Raw genomic sequence first — 19,589 nt, 5'->3', positions numbered from 1 at the left:
TGTCAACTAAATCTTTCCAGGGATTGGGTCTCTGAATATGGACACGAAGGACAACAAACTAACTGTATCCGGCGAATTCGACCCGGTCAAGGTGGTGAACAAACTGAGGAAATCTTGGCACACAGATATTGTGAGTGTCGGACCGGCCAAGGAAGAAGGCGGCAAGAAAGACGAAGGCAAGAAAGATGAGGGCAAGAAAGACGAAGATCAAGTCGCCAATCTCGTAAAAGCCTATCAAGCATACTATTCTAGGCCACTTACACATCACTACGTGCCTTACGAAGAAACCCCAAATTGTGTCATATGTTAAAATTCTTTGTGCTGCCAGACCAAATCAGGGCTTGGTTTGTGCACTGCAGAGGATTGTTGATTATGCCTTATGAACACAAGAACAAGTGGAGTACCCTTTTTCGCATATTAGCTTTTTAGTGTCTTTCGGTTTTTGTATGTGGATAGGGTCCAATTGTAGAAAGATTGGTTTTCAGTTGAGGAACTCCAGGTATGGAAGAGCCATGATGTACTCCATTTCAGATCAAGGATTGTTGCCAGTGATTGGAATATGCAATGGGTGTCCTAAATTTTTTTGCTTGATATATTGAACAACCAGTATGTCTGTAGGCCATAGCAGAAGTCGCGGTTAGCTGATGAACGTACCTGGAATTCCTTTAGAGGCTTCTTGTCATAATTTAGCCTCACAATCTTGTGGAGGGTATTTTGTTGAATAATAAGATTCTCAAAAAAGAGTCAGTTCACATACTAAAATTGATCGATGCTTCTGTCATGTTGAATAAGTCTTTCCTGCTAGCAATCTTCACCCTGTTTATAGCTAAGCAAAGCTTACGTTGATCACAGCCAGGAAGACCATAATCTTAATACAGGTAACTTTAATGAATTTTGGTAGATACATATCCACTTCTTCGGTTGATGATCTAGATCCTAGTTACAAATTCATTCATGAAGAGGCTGTGTGAAAGAATGGCTCCAAGCTCACTATGGCCTGTCCAGAGAGCCGGTTAGCAAATCGTGTACTGAACTGGTTCAACACAAGATGCTGAATCCACATGATTTGATATCAGTAAGTAACAATATTTGGACATGAGCTGCGGACATGATGAGACGTATATTGCAGACTTACTATCAGTGAACCGTGCATGTTCAGAAAAGATTGGACTTTATTGCCCACTTAGGGAAAGTGTAATTAACATTCTATTCTCTTAGGCTCAACTTTACCATTTGATGCTACAGAAATGAAGAGCTGCAGATGTTTAATGGCATGTGACATCACACCCTTCACTTCTGCATAAGGAGAACCACAGTATGAGCTGCAATACTCTGGTTTTCTCTAAAGTAATCGACCTTCTTGTGATTTTTTTGCTTTAAGGTTAATAGCGGTTGGATCTGCTACGAGCAACTCACATAACTCACATAAGTTTTTCCTGATAGCTTCCTTGTATGGGCTGACTTTTGGTCGCTGGAGAATCAATGTGGCATCCAAGTTTCGAATCTCATAACCTTCCTCGTGCATGAGCCAAATCTGAGGGTACCGTCACACAAATGGACAAGGCTAAATTGCTAACCTTTACAAACTGAAAGCAAGGAGGTGGAATACACCGACTATACTAGCAGAAGCTGTAGAGCTGAGTGCTCGAATACACATGACACAGGTAATTATGGATAATAAATGAAATATCTGCTTTTAGCAGATTAGGGGCAACTATGAAGATTTACATCATCAACCCAGGACTGTGCATCACGCTTAAAGTTGCAATGCGACTAAGTAACCAAAAACTGCCACCACTGACCAGTGCCATTCCTATAACATTATAAAGCCATTAGCAGTGCAAGAACACATACTTTTAGGATCATCATCTGGCAAGTCCCTGTGTTCTTAAATCTTACTATCCCTACGACAGTTCGCTTGATAAGGAGAAGACGTATTTAAGAAACTCAAAGGTCAGCAGTTACATTTTGGCACAACATGGAAACAACATAGAGCCTCTTTATGTCATCATACAAGGATACTTGGAAAGGATACCAACTGAGAAGAGCAAGACCACACCATGCCAACAATAAGTATGACCTTCTAAAATACTCATACGTGGGGGGGAGGAGAGAATGTTATCAGTGAAACTATCTTGATCATCTTGACCTCTGATTCATGCCTCTGAAATGACCTAAGTACATAATCTTAGCTAGTATTCAGGTCAACCACCTCAAAGAGCCCAAAATATATTCGGACCTCATCTAAAGCGCATGATCATAAATCTACCTAAGCTTCATTGCTTCGTACACAACACATGACACTCAAGCAACAGACAATATATCTTTATTATTATTCAGGTCAACCACCACAAAGAGCAATTTGGGCTTCTGCTGCGCACTCATAACAATTGGTGTCAGAACCGATGGTTGATTGGTGGCCTACTCTCAATGTGTTTCGATGTTTGGCATGTATATCAAGGAAGGGTTTTTTATTAATGCGATTTCCAAGCAGCAGTGGTGGTTGTGGCATAACTATGCAGTTCTACTGGCAGCCTGGTCTAGAAAGAGAGATAGGAATGAAGGTGGGCGTTAAAGATTCAAATTGAGACATGTTAGTGAGGAAGGGGTAGAAAATGTCCCACATTGAAAACTTGGTGTGATATAGACTTGCTAATATATTTTAATTGTCTCATAATTTGTTCCACTTGTCGATGCTCCCAACAATTTTAGGAGAAGCAAATTAGAAGTGCCAAAAGTTTTTGTTAACTCATTTAAGTACCAAATCGGAAAAAAAAACGATTACTTGAATGCTTTCGGCGAAAAATTCTGACCAAAATTCTGATATAGCTTTTTTAATTAAATGATAATTCACATGTGGCTTTTTTATTAAAAAAAAAGTCCTAGGTCGCATTTTTTTTAATTCCCACTTAACAGCATGGATTTTTTTCTTCATTTATTCCTTTTTATTATTCAATTTCATCGCATTGAATGACGAAGAACCACAGCATTCTCAATCCTTCTCGCAAGCGTAAAAAGCCAGCACTCAGCGGCATCTCTCGGTCTTGGTCTCACTCGCCTTCCTCTACGAAGCAATCAACTTTTTTTGTCCTTGTTTCGTCGGAAATGTCCTCATGACGAAATATAATTCACCAAAAGTCATTCTTCGGCTCTTAATGAGAGGAGACTGAGTTCTAGATCTAATTCCGGACAGGAGCAATCCAGGCGTGAATAAGGAACTTGATTTGTATAGAAAATCCAGACCAATCCATCCAATTGCTGGTGGCGTCCGAAGTTTACACAGACCTGAGCAACTACAGCTAAGGAAACTGAAAGTGCGAACTGGAGAGTAAAGACTATAACTATGGAAGCTGAAAGTGCGAAACTTGGAAGTAAAGATAAAAGACAACATTTGTTTTGTTCATGTGTCGGGGGGTCCTTTATTGATAATCGGACGCTATTTATAGCACAGACTTGGTAACCGTTCTTGGTGTTGTATCCGGTCTCTACCGTTGATTTCATCTTTACCGTTCATGTAATGACACCTGTTTATCAACTGTTATTGATCTTATCTTCTGTATGAAATGATAATCGCTTTTGAGCCCATTTAGTCTCTGAAACGACAACCATCATCGAGCCCATTGGTTCTCTAAGGCAACAACCGTCATCGAACTTTTCTCCGTTTAACACCTGTCTTTCGGGATGACAACCGTCATCGAGCCTTTTCTCCGTTTGACACCTGTCTTTCGGGATGATAACTGTCATCGAGCCTTTCCTCCGTTTGACACCTGTTTCTTGGGATGATAACCGTCATCGAACCTCTCTTCCGTTTGATATCTGTCTCTTGGGATGATAACCATCATCGAACATTTTCTCCGTTTGACACCTGTCTCTCGGGATGATAACCGTCATCGAACCTCTCTTTCGTTTGACACATGTCTCTTGGGATGATAACCGTCATCGAACCTTTTCTCTGTTTGACACCTGCCTCTTAAGACAGTAACCATCATTAAACTTTCCTCCGTTTGACACCTGTCCACTGGAAATGAGGACCTTCGTCGAGCCTTTCTGACTTTAAAAGTCGTTCTTCCTTTTCATCGATTTCATCGATGAAAAGCACCTTTAGCACTTGGATATCTGTCTTTTCTGGAGCAAAGGCTTTCATCGAATCTTTTATAGCTTTTCTCCGTCCGGCACTTGTTCAACAGAGATAAGGACCTTCATCGAGCTTTTCTAACTTAACATCCATCATCTTTTCATCGATTTCATCGATGAGAAGCACTTTTAGCACTTGGACATCTGTCTTTTCTAGAGCAAAGGCTTTCATCGAATCTTTTATAGCTTTTCTCCGTCTTCTCCTTGTCGATATCTTCGACGAAAATACCTTCAGCATTTTTTATCCCCCTCTATCTGAATTTCAAATTTTCCGCTTATGACTGTCCGTACCTACCAGCTATCATTTTAGTACAGGTGATGTCATCTCTTGTCGTTTTATTCGTATATCCTCACGACGAAATCTCTAATTAATTTCAGGTGTCAACAGTCCTATAAAAAAAACTTTAACTTTAGGTCATGTCTCAATTCTACTCTAAATTTTTTTTTATCCTATGAAAAACAACCAACTTTAGATTTTGTCTCAATTTTACCATACAGTTTTAATTTTACCCTAAAATTTTTACAATTCCATAAAAAATCACAAACTTTTACTTGAATAACAAATCTGCCCCCATAAACCCTTCGTCCAAAATTTCTTGTTAATAACCGAGAGATAAAAAACTCTCGAGCATGAGCTGATCGAATATCCCGAACGCGAGCTCTCCGACTACGAAATATGGAACATTCCCAAGCACGAGAGATCGACAAGCGCAAAATCACTAAGGGCGATTGTGATGGAGGGTTAATAAAGAGCAAATTTAGGACTAATTAAAAGTTGGTGATCTTTTATGAGACAAAATAATTAAAGTGAAATTGAAATTGGACCTAAGCTGGGATTTTTTTATGAGATAAAAAAAAGTATATGGTAGAATTGGTACCGAACCTAAAGTTGAGGGTTTTTTATGAGACAAAAAAAATTTAGGGTATAATTGGATTGTACCTAAATTAGGGAGTTTTTTATGGGACAAAAAAAAGTTTAGGGTAGAATTTAGACGGGACCTAAAGTAGGAGGTTTATTATAAGATGAAAAATAAAATTGAGACGAGCAAAAATTGGAGATTTTTTAGGGTTTTAGGCCCGTTTCTAGTGTCCTGCCCAACAATTTTATGGCTATCTTCATGGCACATTATAAAGAAAAGATTGAACCAGTCAACTGAGGGTTGAGTCAGTTGCAAAAGCTTCAAAAGTCCCCAATTCTCAGTCGCGTCGTGAGGTACGACTCGACTGTTTTCGATCGTCATTATAAAGTCCAAAGCTGCAAACAGTACATCAAAAGTCTCTCTCCCTCTCATTTTAAAGTCGCAAGCCACTGTTTTCGATCGTCTCGACTCGTTAAGTTTCTGAGAAACCGTGTGGCTCTTTCCCTCAGCTCGTCATTTTATTGACTTTGATTTTCGTCTCCCGAATCTGCTGGTTCAAGAGCTTATCCCTTTTGTTCACGCACGGTGTCCTCCAAGAAACTTCCCAATTCACGCACTCCATGCTCGCCACAATATATGAAGCAACCCTTTTCGTCTACGATGCGTGCACACACTCAGTTTTTGCTTGCTCTGAGTGTCATTCGAGTGTTTTTAGCTTCCAAATTAAAAGTCAGAGCAGACACAATCTCAGTACTTCAAATCCTCGAGAAATGTGATGAGTTATATCCGGAATAGAATCAGAACAATCATACAAATAATAAAAAATTTGACACACAAGTTTACCCAGGTTCATTATAAAATAGGGCTACGCTCTGCAAAGGGATTCCACTATGATATTTATGGTTTTAATCACAGTTATTCGTTACAATTATCTCTCATATGAGTATAATATATATAAGACTTAAATGGGCCCAAAGCCTCAAGCCTATCTAAATCCCTTTGATCCCACAACAAACGGCCAAGAAACCTGATGTTGTTTCGGAAGCGCTGCCCCCGAGCCCCCGTCCGCTCACCGGGGAGCGGAACCCCCATCCGTTGTCCATGCAGCGGGACCCTCGACATTCCGTGCGTAGGGGTCATATGTCGTCGGTTCATACTTTAGTTTCTCTAAACTCACATGGGCATGCTTGGTTTGAGAAACAAGGGTCCTTGAAATATTCTTCAACTCCAACAAAATGAAGGTGAGATTTCCTTTTGTCCTTCAGCATAGTTTTCTTTTCTGCATGTTTGTACCTATGCATTTCTGCGAGATGGGGTTCTTGATGGTATTTTCTCCTGGGTTTTCTTGAACATTTCTCTTGGTAACTCTCTGCCTCAAGCTTCATGAGTTATCTTTTGTTTTTCTTTGCTGTTGTAATTGTGAATCGTTTTTCATGAAGTGGAACTGTTCATGTGAATAAGAACGCAAGGAAGACCAAATGATGTGTCGAATTCTTGTTCATTGTTGATTATATATGACCAACTTGCTTAAACGCTAGTCTATCACAACACTAGTGAATTTTGAATTCGGTCATCGTAAGAGATTGATATTTATTCAAAATCTAACTGGGTTTTGATTTTCTCAAACTATTGCAGAAGTTGGTGGTGAAATTGGATCTCCATGATGACAGAGACGAGCAAGGCCATGCAAGTAGTTTCTGGTTTTGGAGGTATGGGCTCTCTCTCTGTTTTTTTCCTTCATTCTCCCACCGAATGGCCAAATCGTCACTGTAATAGTAATCATCTTGTGCTTGAAATGTTCGGCTTTACCACTAACCTTTGTCACCTAATGCTTTCCAGGGATTGGGTCTCTGAATATGGACACGAAGGACAACAAACTAACAGTTTCCGGCGATTTCGACCCGGTCAAGGTGGTGAATAAACTGAGGAAATCTTGGCACACAGATATCGTGAGTGTTGGACCAACCAAGGAAGAAGATGGCAAGAAAGATGAAGGCAAGAAAGACGAGGGCAAGAAAGACGAAGATCAAATCGCCAATCTCGCAAAAGCCTATCAAGCATACTATTCTAGGCCGCTTACATATCACTATGTGCCCTACGAGGAAACCCCAAATTGTGTCATATGTTAAAACACTTTGTGCTTCCAGACCAAATCAGGACTTGGTTTGTGCACTGCATAGGATTGAATAAGTAAGGTTGATTATGTAGTTCGGCTAAGTTCGTATACCAGAAATTGAAACCAAACGTTAGGAAAACTAACCTGGAAGAAGTACAAATAAATAAACAAAATGTTGATCCGAGCCTAACGAAGTAACGTCGTTTCCTTAAGACAAATTTGGCCCCTCAATCAGTACCCGAGGATATTGGACAATCGTCTCCCAGGATAGAACGGATCTCGTTCCTCCGAAGCGGTACGTATTCGGAGGACCCCTTCGAACGCAATTTTGCAGAAGAATCGCACGAAATGATGAAGTGAAAAATGTCTAGAGTGCGTCAGGAAAATGTCTCGCGGGAATGCCGATGTCACGAAGTGTCACTATTCCGAACTAAACTGTTCGGTCATATTGAAGTGGCGAAAATGAAGAGTTATGAGCTTTTCATGAACAGTAGCGAAAGTTCACTTGAACCGGTTCGGTTCGTGAACAGTCGCGAAGGGCTTTGATTTTCTTCCCACGAACAGACATGTTTGTTTGTCCAAAAATAAATAAATAAATAATTTCTAAACAACGTGTCTGTTATAAAAACCGAAGACCGGAGGGCGGCGGCGGCGGCGCGCACGGGGGGTGACCGACCTAGCTTGGCGTAGGTCCTCTCCCTTCCACAAAAGTGGGGTACCCCTTGGGGCCAAACCTATTTGTGAGGCTCAACCATTTGAACCTATCTCCCATCTCTCTTCTATTCAATGTAGGACACTTTCATCCACACACTTTTCATTCAATTCTATGGAATTTGGATGCCAAAATCCCAACAATCCCCACATGAATGAAAAGTTCGATATCATGACTCTTCGTGTATGCATGAGATGCAAAGTGCGATTATTCCATGAGAAAACGTTGCATCGGGATAAGTAGTCCGAGACTTTGAACTTTCCTTAATGAAACCTATCGGACTTTCTCGTCAATCGAGACTTGATGTCTTTGAACCTGTCGACCTTTGGTGTAAGCCTAGACAATAGAAATCACACAACCTGTTTCTCGAACAAAATTGGTTCTCACCGTTGTGTTCGTTTAGCCATGAACAACGCCTGGTCTCATGAGTGTTTTAGAGAATTCGGCCTTTTCAATTCTCACGAAGCGGCCCTCACTTCACACTCACATAGATGATTTCTGAACATATAGTATATCACATACTCAATTCAGAATCATTAAAAGCTTTTGCTTAACCTTCTCATATTAGTACTGTCTTCATCCGGGAATGAGTAAACAATTTGACAGTACTTTACATTGTCTTCATAACTTAGTTGTCCTTTTGAACCTAGATCTTGGGATCTCCAGTCAACTAGGTAGGGTTTCCGCTATGATGACTTGTTTATAGGCCTTAAACCCATTCCCCTTGATGTTTTCGCAACCATTTCTCTAGTTAGGCCTTTTGTCAATGGATCCGCAACATTATCTTTTGACTTCACATAGTCAATGGTGATAATTCCACTAGAAAGAAATTGTCTTATTGTGTCATGTCTTCGACGTATGTGTCGAGACTTACCGTTGTACATGACATTCCTTGCCCTTCCTATTGCCGCTTGACTATCACAATGTATACAAACAATGCGGCACTCGGTTTAGCCAATTAGGAATATCTTCCAAGAAATTTCGAAGCCACTCGCTTCTTCACCGGCTTTATCCAAAGCAATAAATTCTGATTCCATAGTGGATCTAGTAATACAAGTTTGTTTGGATGATTTCCAAGACACTGCCGCCCCACCAAGTGTGAATACATATCCACTTGTCGATTTTGTGTCTTTAGTGCCGGTTATCCAATTTGCATCATAGTATCCTTCAAGTACCACTGATATTCCGTGTAATGCAAGGCATAATCTTGAGTATGCTTTAAGTAGCCCAATAAACGTTTCATAGCTTTCCAATGATTTTCATTTGGACTAATCAAATCGACTTAGCTTGCTAACCGCACAAGCTATGTCCGGCCTAGTATAGTTCATGACATACATTAAACTCGCCTAGTATACTAGCATACTCATTTTGAGCCTTACTTTCACCAGTATTCTTTGAAAGATGTAAATTAACATCTGTCGGAGTCTTTACTAGTACAATATCTAGATTCTTGCACTTTCCAAGAATCGTCTCAATATAATGGGATTGTGATAGAGCTAATCCTCCAGATGTCTTATGGATTTTAACTCCTAAAATAACATCTGCAACTATCGCTGCCCATTATAAGCATGTCGTCTACATATAAGCACAAAATGGCAAAACCATTATGAGTGTTCTTAACATATACACATTTATCACACTCATTGATTTTAAAACCATTCGACAACATGACTTGGTCGAATTTAGCATGCCATTGTTTTGGTGCTTGTTTCAATCCATAGAGTGACTTGATAAGCCGACATACTTTCTTCTTTTGTCCTGGAACAATGAACCTTTCGGGTTGTTCCAAATATATTTCTTCTTCCAAATCCGCGTTTAAGAAGGCCGTTTTCACATCCATTTGATGGATTTCAAGCTTATACACCGCTAGCTGGCAATTAGCATCCTTATAGATGTAATTCTAGTAACAGTGAATAAGTATCAAAATAATCAAGACCTTCTCGTTGCTTGTATCCTTTTACTACAAGCCTAGCCTTATATTTATCAATAGCACCATCCGCTTTCATTTTCCTCTTGAAAATCCACTTACATTGTAGTGGTTTATTACCAGGAGGAAGGTCAACCAATTCCCATGTATGGTTTGACAAGATGGATTCAACTTCACTATTGATAGCTTCTTTCTAGAACGGGGCTTTTGGCGAAGTCACAGCTTCTTTGAATGTCCGAGGCTCATTCTCTAACAGATACGTTAAGAAATCAAAAGACGTGGAAGTCCTTTGTCTTTTACTACGTCTAGTTTCATCCTCCATTGGATCACTTCTAGATATAGTATCTCGAGGCCTCTTATTATTATCAATTGGCTCATATACTATGTTATACGGAAATATATTTTCAAAGAACGAAGCGTCCCTTGATTCAATAATCGTATTAACATGTATATCTCGGGATCTCTCGACTTGCGAACAAGAAAACGATATGCATTGCTATTCGAGCATATCCAATAAAAACACAACCAACAGTTTTGGTCCTATCTTAACCTTTTTAGGCTTAGGAACCGCAACCTTAGCCAAACATCCCCACACTTTGAGATAATTCAAGTTAGGCATTCTGCCTTTCCATTTCTCATAGGGAGTTTGTTGTGTCTTTTTGTGGGATACTCTATTTAAAATAAAATTTGCTGTTAAGATAGCTTCCCCCCACAAATTCTGCGGTAAACCAAAACTATTCAACAATGCATTCATTGTTTCCTTTAGGGATCGATTTTTTCTTTCCGCCACACCATTTGATTGTGGTGTATAAGGAGCCATTTGGTGAACGATACCAAATTCGGTACAAATTTCCTCAAAAGGAAATTCATATTCACCTCCTCTGTCACTCCTTATCATTTTAATTTTCTTATTCAACCGAGTTTCAACTTCGGACTTATAAGTTCTAAAAGCATTCACAGCCTCATCTTTGCTACCAAGCAATAAACATAACAATACCTCGAGCAGTCATCTATAAATGTGATAAAATACTTATTACCACCTCTTGACGGTATTGATTTCATATCGCATATATCTCTGTGTATTAAATCTAGAGGTTCCGTAACTCTATTATCTACATAATGGAAAGGAGGCTTAGAAAATTTAGATTCAACACACACTTGGCATTTCTCACTTGGACATTCAAACTTCGGCAACAGTCCCATATTCATTAATTTCTTTATCTACTTATAGTTAACGTGTCCTAATCTAGCATGCCATAAATTAGGAGACTCAAGCACATAAGCAGAAACAACTTTATTCATCACATCATTGGGTACAATAGTCATTACATTCAACTTGAAAAGACCATCACTAAGGTAACCATTTCCTACATACATCTCATTCTTGGAGAGTACAAACTTATCAGACACAAACACCAGCTTGAAACTATTCTTGCTAAGAAGAGATCCTGACACTAAATTCTTGCGTATGTCTGGCACATGTAGCACATTGTTTAGTGTCACAACTTTCCCAGATGTCATCTTTAGAGCAATCTTTCCGACACCTTCAACCTTAGAGGTTGATGAATTACCCATATAAAGTTTTTCATCACCCCCACGCTTGTGTAAGACGAGAACATTGATCTGTTTGCACGTATATGACGAGTTGCTCCAAGATCAATCCACCACTCCTTGGGGTTTCCCACCATATTACACTCGGATATCATAGCAATGATTGATATCATCAACACCATTGGAAATCTCTTCTATCACATTAGCCTGAGTTTTTTGTCTTTTCTTGGCTCGTAGTCTTTGGCTCGATGTCCGGACTTGCCACAGCTTGAAGCACTTGCCAACGAACTTCTTCGGCCTTAGGTGAATCCCTCTCGGACTTGCTAGGCATTTTCCTCTTCTTGTTGGGTTTCGATCCTTCTTCAACAACATTGGCCTTTGAGACCTCTAGGTTCTTCCCAACTTTCTTCTCAGACAGCCTATTGTCTTCCTCAATCCTCAATCGAACAATCAAGTCTTCAAGTGACAACTCCTTTCTCTTGTGTTTGAGATAATTTTTGAAATCTCTCCAGGATGGTGGCAGTTTTTCAATGAATGCAACCACTTGAAATGTCTCACTTAGAGTCATTCCTTCAGCATGAATATCATGCATAATCACTTGAAGCTCTTGAACCTGACTTAAGACGGTCTTAGAATCAACCATCTTGAAGTCCAAAAATTTACCGACAATGAATTTCTTCAATCCAGCATCTTCGATTTTGTATTTCTTGTCCAGACTATCCCATAACTCCTTAGCCGTTTTCAGCGGACTATAGACGTTATAGAAAGTATTGTCCATACCGTTGAGGACATAATTGCGACACAGGAAGTCAGAATGATTCCATGCATCCACAGCAGCCAACTTTTCTTTATTTGTCTCTCCAACGTCCAATTTAGGACCATCCTCATTGAGGAATCTAGCCAAGTTCAAGGTCGTGAGATAGAACAACATCTTTTGTTGCCATCTCTTGAAATCCATACCATTGAACTTTTCTGGCTTTTCTCCGTGATTCGAATAGGGTTGACCGAGTCAAGTCGAAGCCATTTCGAAATTCCAAAACAGAACATATTCACGAACGTAATCGGAAATATATGACTACGAACAGAATCGTTTGTTCATGAACAGGATTGAAAATTTTTAATATGAACAGAAATGAAAAACTTGTTGACGAACATAATTGAAAATTTTAATATGAACAAAAATGAAAAATTTGTTCACAAACAGAATTGAAAAATTGTAACGGGAAAAACAACGCATAAGAATATACGAACAGAACCAAAGAAAATTCGTCTTAAGATTGTAGTTCAACTAAGTTCGTATACCAGAAATTGAAACCAAACGTTAGGAAAACTAACCTGGAAGCAGTACAAATAAATAAACAGAATGTTGATCCGAGCCCAACGAAGTAACGTCGTTTCCTTAAGACGAATTTGGCCTCTCAATCGCACCCAAGGATATTGGACAATCGTCTCCCGGGATAGAACGGATCTCGTTCCTCCGAAGCGATACGTATTCGGAGGACCCCTTCGAACGCAATTTTGCAGAAGAATCGCACGAAATGATGAAGTGAAAAATGTCTAGAGTGCGTCGGGAAAATGTCTCACGGGAATGCCGATGTCACGAAGTGTCACTATTCCGAACTAAACTATTCGGTCATATTGAAGTGGCGAAAATGAAGAGTTAACGAGCTTTTCGTGAACAGTAGCGAAGGTTCACTTGAGCCGGTTCGATTCATGAACAGTCGCGAAGGGCTTCGATTTTCGTTCGGGCGAACCGAACCTCACGAACGAGACATGTTTGTTTGTCCAAAAATAAATAAATAAATAATTTCTAAACAACGTGTCTAGTTATAAAAACCAAGACAGCCAAGGCGCGTCAGGGGTGACCACCTAGCTTGGCGTAGGCCTCTCCCCTTCCACATAAGTGGGGCACCCTCTGGGGCCCAAACCCATTTGTGAGCGCCTAATTTCAACTATTTGAACCTATCTCTCATCTCTCTTCTATTCAATGTGGGACACTTTCATCCACACACTTTTCATTCAATTCTATGGAATTTGGATGTCAAAATCCCAACAGATTATGCCTTATGAACACAAGAACAAGTGGAGTACCCTTTTTTTGCATATTAGCTTTTTAGTGTGTCTTTCGGTTTTTGTATGTGCATAAGAATGTAGAAAGATTGATTTTTAGTTGAGGAACTCAAGGTACGGAAAAGCCATGATGTACTCCATTTCAGATCAAGGATTGTTGCCGGTGACTGGAACATGTAATGGGAGTTTTAAACTTTTTTGCTCAATAATTAGCGTGGAAAATCAAATTTATTCATTGCAATTGCAATGTGATGCAATATGTCTAGAGGCTGTAGCAGCAATTGCGGTTATCTGATGAACGTACCTGGTATTCTTTTAGAAGCTTGTTGTCATAATTTAGCCTATTAATCTTGTGGAGGGTATTCTGTTGAAAAATAAGATTCTTAAAAAAGAGTCAATTAATATACTAAATTTGATCGATCCTTCCGTCATGTTGGATTAGTAATTGCTTTGGCTTTTGGTAAATTCTGGTAACTGGTCAAGTCAAGTGACTTCAGGTAAGCTGTAAGCAAGCATGATATACTCGCTGAAATTTCATGAAAACTTCTTAAGCAAACCAAGATAAGAATTATTGTCATTCTCGTGTTGATTTCTTAAATTTGATCACTTGCGTGAAGCACTAATTAGCTATTAAACTAACCAGCACCGTTCTTATGAAATTAAATGAGAAAAAGAAAATTCTGTCTCATTCCATTGTTTGGAAGTATTTGATGACATCGCTACCACCCTCATCATTGATTGCAAATATATATTCCCCTAAAGTTGAAGGGAAAAAGGGAGCTTATATGATTATTAATTGCGGACTTGATGTGCCGTACACAGGGGCTGAGGATGGATCGTGGAATGCTCTTTTGTTATCTTTGAAGACGTTATATATTCTTGCGTACCATAACATCCTAGTTAACAAACTTATAATGGTGGATCATTATCACTCAATCTTCTCGGATCCAACTGCCATGGATGTCATTAATGAGTCATACTTGCCAGGAAATTGGATGAGGCAGATAAGTATACGTATTGCGCCCGCGATTATCAAAAGCCTTCAGCTTAATGGTGGATCTTTCGAGTCTTTCCTACTAGCAATCTTCACCCTGTTATATAGCCAAGCAAATCTTACGTTGATCACAGCCAAGAAGACCATAATCTTATACCAGGTAACTTTGATGAATTTTGGTAGATACATATTCACTTCTTTGGTTGATGATCTAGATCCTAGTTACAAATTCATTCATGGAGATGGTGTGTGAAAGAATGGCCACAGGCTCACTATGGCCTGTCCAAAGAGCCGGTCAGTAAATCGTGTCCATAACTGGTTCAACACGATGCTGAATCCACATGACTTGCTATCAGTAAGTTACAACATTTGGACATGAGCTGCAGACATGATGAGACATATATTGCAGACTTACTATCAATGAACCGCACATGTTCAGGAAAGATTGTACTTTATTGCTCACTTAGGGAAAGTGTGATTAACATTATATTCTCTTAGACTCAACTTACCATGTGATGCTACAGAATTGAAGAGCTGCATATGTTTAATGGCAAGTGATATCCGCATAACCTTCACTTCTGCATAAGGAGAACCACAGTATGAGCTGCTATACTCCGGTTTTCTCCAAGGCTATCGACCTTCTTGTGAGTTTTTTGCTTTAAGGTTGACAGTGGTCGGATCTGCTACAAGCAACTCAAAAGTTTTTCCTGATAGCTTCCTTGTGTGGGCTGACTTATGGTCTCTGGAGAATCAATGTGGCATCCAAGTTTCAAATCTCATAACCTGCCTCGTGCATGAGCTTAACCTGACGGTATCATCACACAAATGGACGAGGTTAAATTGCTAATCTTTACAAACTGAAAGCGAGGAGGTGGAATACACTGACTATACTATCAGAAGCTGCAAAGCTGAGTGCTCGAATACACATGACACAGGTAATTATGGATAATGAATGAAATATCTGCTTTAAGCAGATTATGGGCAACTATGAAGATTTTCATCATAAACCCAGGACTTGTACATTAAGCTTAAAGTTGCAATTCGACTAAGTAACCAAAAACTACCACCACTGACTAGTGCCATTTCTACAACATTATAAAGCCCTCCGCGGGGCAAGACAACAGACTTTTAAGATCATCATCTAGCAAGTCCCCGTGTTCTTAATTCTTACTATCTCTATGTTAAAAATATCTTAAGTTCCAGTACACTCAATAAGGAGAAGACGTACTTAACAAACTCAAAGGTCAGCAGTTACATATTGGCACAACAAGGAAAAAAACACAGAGCCTCTTTATGTCCTCATACAAGGATACTTGGAAAGGATACCAACTGAGAAGAGCAAGACCACACTATGCCAAGTATAAGTTTGACCCTCTAAAACACTCTTACTTGCAGTAGAGGAGAGAATTTTATTAGGTAAACTACCTTGATCATCTTGACCTCTGATTCATGCCTCTGAAATGACCTAAGTACATAGTCTTAGTATTCAGGTCAACCACCTCAAAGAGCCCAAAATATATTCCGATCTCATCTAAGGCTCTATTTGTTCCGCAAAAACTGTGACATTTCTGGAAAATGTTTTCTAGAAAGCCATTTTCTAGGAAAATAATAATATTTTCCGGTGTTTGGCTGAAATTTGAAAATGAACTAGAAAATATTTTTCGCCGTTTGATATAAAAAATTTGATTTGATTATTTGAGAAAAATCACCGAAAAAATTCAAATTTTTAAATTTAAATTTTTTTTCTTTTTCCTTTTTCTTTTTCCTAGGCTGACAACCTGCCACAGGCGAAGGACGAGCTCGGCCAAGGCCGGCAAGCCGAGCCTCACCAGGTCTGATGAAATCGAGCTCACACAAGGCTGGCGAGCTCAAGGCCTCGCGACTCTTAAAGAGGTTGAGCTCGCCACGACTTGCCGCGACTCGCCGATCTGGCGAGACTCGAGCACGCCGACCTTTAGCGAGCTCGTCCCACACTTGTGGCTGTCGCCATGGCCGACCACCAGTCGAGGAAGAAGGAAAAAGAAAAAGTAAAAAAGAAAAGAAAAGGGAAAAATAATTAAAATTTTGATTTTGTTAAAATAATATTTTTATAAGAACAAGTAATTCATTAACTAAAGACTCGAGCCCGAGCACCTCGAGCCCGAGTGCCGAGGATCCATGCTCGGCCTTTGTAAACAAGCGCCTAAGTGTCGGGGACCAGAGCTTGAGCATCAATGACCCAAGCACGACATTTATGGACCCGGGCTCAGGCGCCAGGATTTCAGGCACGGACACCAGGGCTTTGGGCCCAATCTTGATGGACCCAGGCGTGGTTGCCGGGGCACCAGGATCCCAGGCTAGGCCTTGATGGACCCAGACCCAGGCCTAGGCGCCGGAGACCTAATCCTAAACGTCGAGAACCTCCCAACCTTGATGGACCTAGGCGTGGTTGTCGAGGCACTGGGATCCCAGGCCTTGGCGCCAGAGACCTAATCCTGAATGTCAAGGACCCGAGAACCAACGTTGGGGTTTTCGTGCTGGGGTTTCGGGTCCAAGCGTTGATACTAGTAATATTTTGGAAAATGTTTTCTGGTTTTTCAAGAAGGAAATCATTTTCCTGAATTTAAGTATAGGTTTTTCTTTGACTTATTTTCCTAAGCGAGCCAAATCCCGGAAAATGAAGAAAATATTTTTCCGAAAAATGTTTTCCATGAAACAAACGGAGCCTAAGTATATGATCATAAATCTACCTAGGCTTCATTACTTGATACACAACACATGACACTCAAGCAGCAGATAATATATCTTAATTAGCATTTAGGTTAACCACCACGAATAGCAATTTAGGCTTTTGCTACGCTCCCAACAAATGGTATCAAAACCAGTGATTGATTGATGGCCCACTCTCGATATGTATCAGTGTATGATATGTATATCAATAAAGGAATCTTGTGACCAACACGATTTTCGAGCAGCGATGATATTTGTGGTGTAGCAATACGGTTCCGGTGATAGCCTGAGCTAGAAAAAGAGATAAGGTAGTGCAGAAGGGCTAGAAAAATTCCCACGTTAGGAAATTGATGTGACGTGGACTTCTCGATATATCTTAATTAGCCCATAATTTATACCTCTTGTCGAAGCTCCAACAATTTTATGGCTATCTTTATGACACATTATAACGAAAAGGTTGAACTAGTCAACTGCATGGGCCGAGTCAGTTGCAAACAGTCGAGACTCACAGCTTCAAAAGTTCCCAAGTCGTGAGGGACGACTCGACTGAGTCACTTGCGAACACTACTTCAAAAGTCCCTCTCTCTCTCTCTCTCTCTCTCTCTCTCATTTGAAAGTCGCGAGCCGTTGTTTTTGATCGTCTCGGCTCGTTCATTTTCTGAGAAACCGTGTGGCACTTTCCGTCAACTCTTATATTATGTTGAATGATTTTCGTCTCCCGAATCTACTGGTTCATGAACTTACCCTTTTGTTCACACATCGTGTCCTCCAAGAAACTTCCCAACTCACGCACTCTCATGCTCGCCCCTATAAATAAAGCAACCTTTTCGTCTACGATACGTGCACGCACTCAGTTTTAACTTGCTCCGAGTGTCGTTCGAGTGTTTTTAGCTTCCAAGTTTAAAAGACAGAGCAAACACAATCTCAGTACTTCAAATCCGAGAGAAATGAAGGTGAGATTTCTTTTTTGTCCTTCAACAAGTCTTCTTTTCTGCATGTGTGTACTTATGCCTGGGAGTTGGGGTTCTTAATGATATTTTCTCCTGGGTTTTCTTGGACATTTTTCTTGGTAACTCTCTGCCTCAAGCTTCATGAGTTATCTTTTGTTTTCTTTGCTGTTGTAATTGTGAATCGTTTTTCATAAGTGGATCTGTTCATGTGAATAATAATGCTAGGAAGACCAAATGATGCGTCGAATTCTTATTCATTGTTGATTATATATGGCCAACTTGTTTAAACGCTAGTCTACCCCACCACTTGTGGATGTAGAGTTCAGTTGTCGTAAGAGATTGATATTTACTCAAAATCTAACTGGGTTTTGATTTTCTCAAACTTTTGCAGAAGTTGGTGGTGAAATTGGATCTACATGATGACAGAGACAAGAGCAAGGCCATGCAAGTGGTTTCTGGTTTTGGAGGTATTGGCTCTCTCCTCTGTTTTTCCCTCATTCTCCCCTGAATGTTCAAATCGTTACTGTAATAGTAATCATCTTGTGCTTGAAATGTTCGGCTTTATCTCTAACCTTTGTCACATATGCTTTCCAGGGATTGGGTCTCTGAGTATGGACACGAAGGACAACAAACTAACAGTAACCGGCGATTTCGACCCGATCAAGGTGGTGAACAAACTGAGGAAATCTTGGCACGCAGATGTTGTAAGTGTTGGACCAGCCAAGGAAGACGACAGCAAGAAAGACGAGGGCAAGAAAGTTGAGGGCAAGAAGGACGAAGATCAAGTCGCCAATCTCATAAAAGCCTATCAAGCATACCATTCTACGCCGCATACATATTACTATGTGCCCCGTGAAGAAACCCCGAATTGTGTCATATGTTAAAATACTTTGTGCTTCCAGACCAAATCAGGACTTGGTTTGTGCACTGGAGAGGATTGAATAAGGAAGGTTGATTACGCCTTATGAACATAAGAACAAGTGGAGTACCCTCCTTAGAATATTAGCTTTTTAGTGTGTCTTTCGGTTTTTGTACGTGCATAGGGTCCAAATGTTAAAAAAGATTGGTTTTCAGTTGAGGAACTCAAGGTATGGAAGAGCCATGATGTACTCCAATTCAACTCAAGGATTGTTGCCAGCGAATGGAAAATCCAATGGGTGTTTTAAATTTTTTTGCTCAATTTATTAATCGATCAGCAAAGAAAATCAAAGTTATTCATTGCAATTGCAATGTGATCCAATGTCCATAGGCCGTAGCAGCAATTGCAGTTAGCTATTGAACATACCTAGTATTCCTTTAAAAGCTTCTTGTCATAATTTAGCCTCACAATCTTGTAGATGGTATTCAGTTGAATAATAGGATTCTCAAAAAAGAGTAAGTTCATATACTAAATTTGATCCATGCTTTTGTCATGTTGAATCAGTAATTGCTTTGACGTTTGGTAAATTCTAGTGGCTGGTCAGGTCAAGTGACTTCAGGCTAGCTGCAAACAAGCAAGATATACTCACTAAAATTTCATGAAAACTTCTTAACTAATCCAAGAGAAGATAGCAGTGCCTTTCTAGG

At 39.9% G+C, this 19,589-nt stretch overlaps 2 protein-coding genes across 5 annotated transcripts in view; both read left to right on the top strand.

Annotated features, from left to right (window-relative positions):
- Nucleotides 1-13,465, top strand: part of LOC115668214 (heavy metal-associated isoprenylated plant protein 39-like) — a 28,513-nt gene extending 15,048 nt beyond the window's left edge. Inside the window, exons 3-4 of one of the 3 annotated variants that reach the window (XR_008817959.1) lie at nt 6,834-7,189; nt 13,357-13,465. Coding sequence is in view for 1 of the 3 variants with exons in the window: in XM_056317861.1 (XP_056173836.1) it covers nt 21-310 (290 nt within the window). In the remaining 2 variants the exon portion in view is untranslated. Of the gene's footprint in view, nt 1-20; nt 763-6,833; nt 7,190-13,356 lie in introns of those variants that run through there. The other 2 variants (XR_008817958.1, XM_056317861.1) reach the window with 2 other exon arrangements.
- A 4,426-nt stretch (nt 13,466-17,891) lies between these two features.
- Nucleotides 17,892-19,190, top strand: LOC115692279 (heavy metal-associated isoprenylated plant protein 39-like). Of its 2 annotated transcripts, none has more exons than XM_056317859.1 (3): nt 17,892-18,026; nt 18,415-18,490; nt 18,618-19,190. In XM_056317859.1, the coding sequence occupies exons 1-3, from the start codon at nt 18,021-18,023 to the stop codon at nt 18,905-18,907; spliced, it is 372 nt and encodes a 123-aa protein (XP_056173834.1). In that variant the 5' UTR covers nt 17,892-18,020; the 3' UTR covers nt 18,908-19,190. The 2 variants fall into 2 exon arrangements, with proteins under 2 accessions (XP_056173834.1, XP_056173833.1); XM_056317858.1 differs by lacking the exon at nt 17,892-18,026 and adding an exon at nt 18,089-18,142.
- Nucleotides 19,191-19,589: the final 399 nt, after the last annotated feature.

This window comes from Syzygium oleosum, unplaced genomic scaffold (genome assembly GCF_021117445.2).
Source record: "Syzygium oleosum isolate NSW1041296 unplaced genomic scaffold, Sole_v2.1 Sole_v2.14, whole genome shotgun sequence".
NCBI lineage: Eukaryota > Viridiplantae > Streptophyta > Magnoliopsida > Myrtales > Myrtaceae > Syzygium > Syzygium oleosum.
The sequence above is the reverse complement of the archived record's forward strand: the minus strand, read 5'-3'. Positions and strand labels throughout refer to the sequence as shown.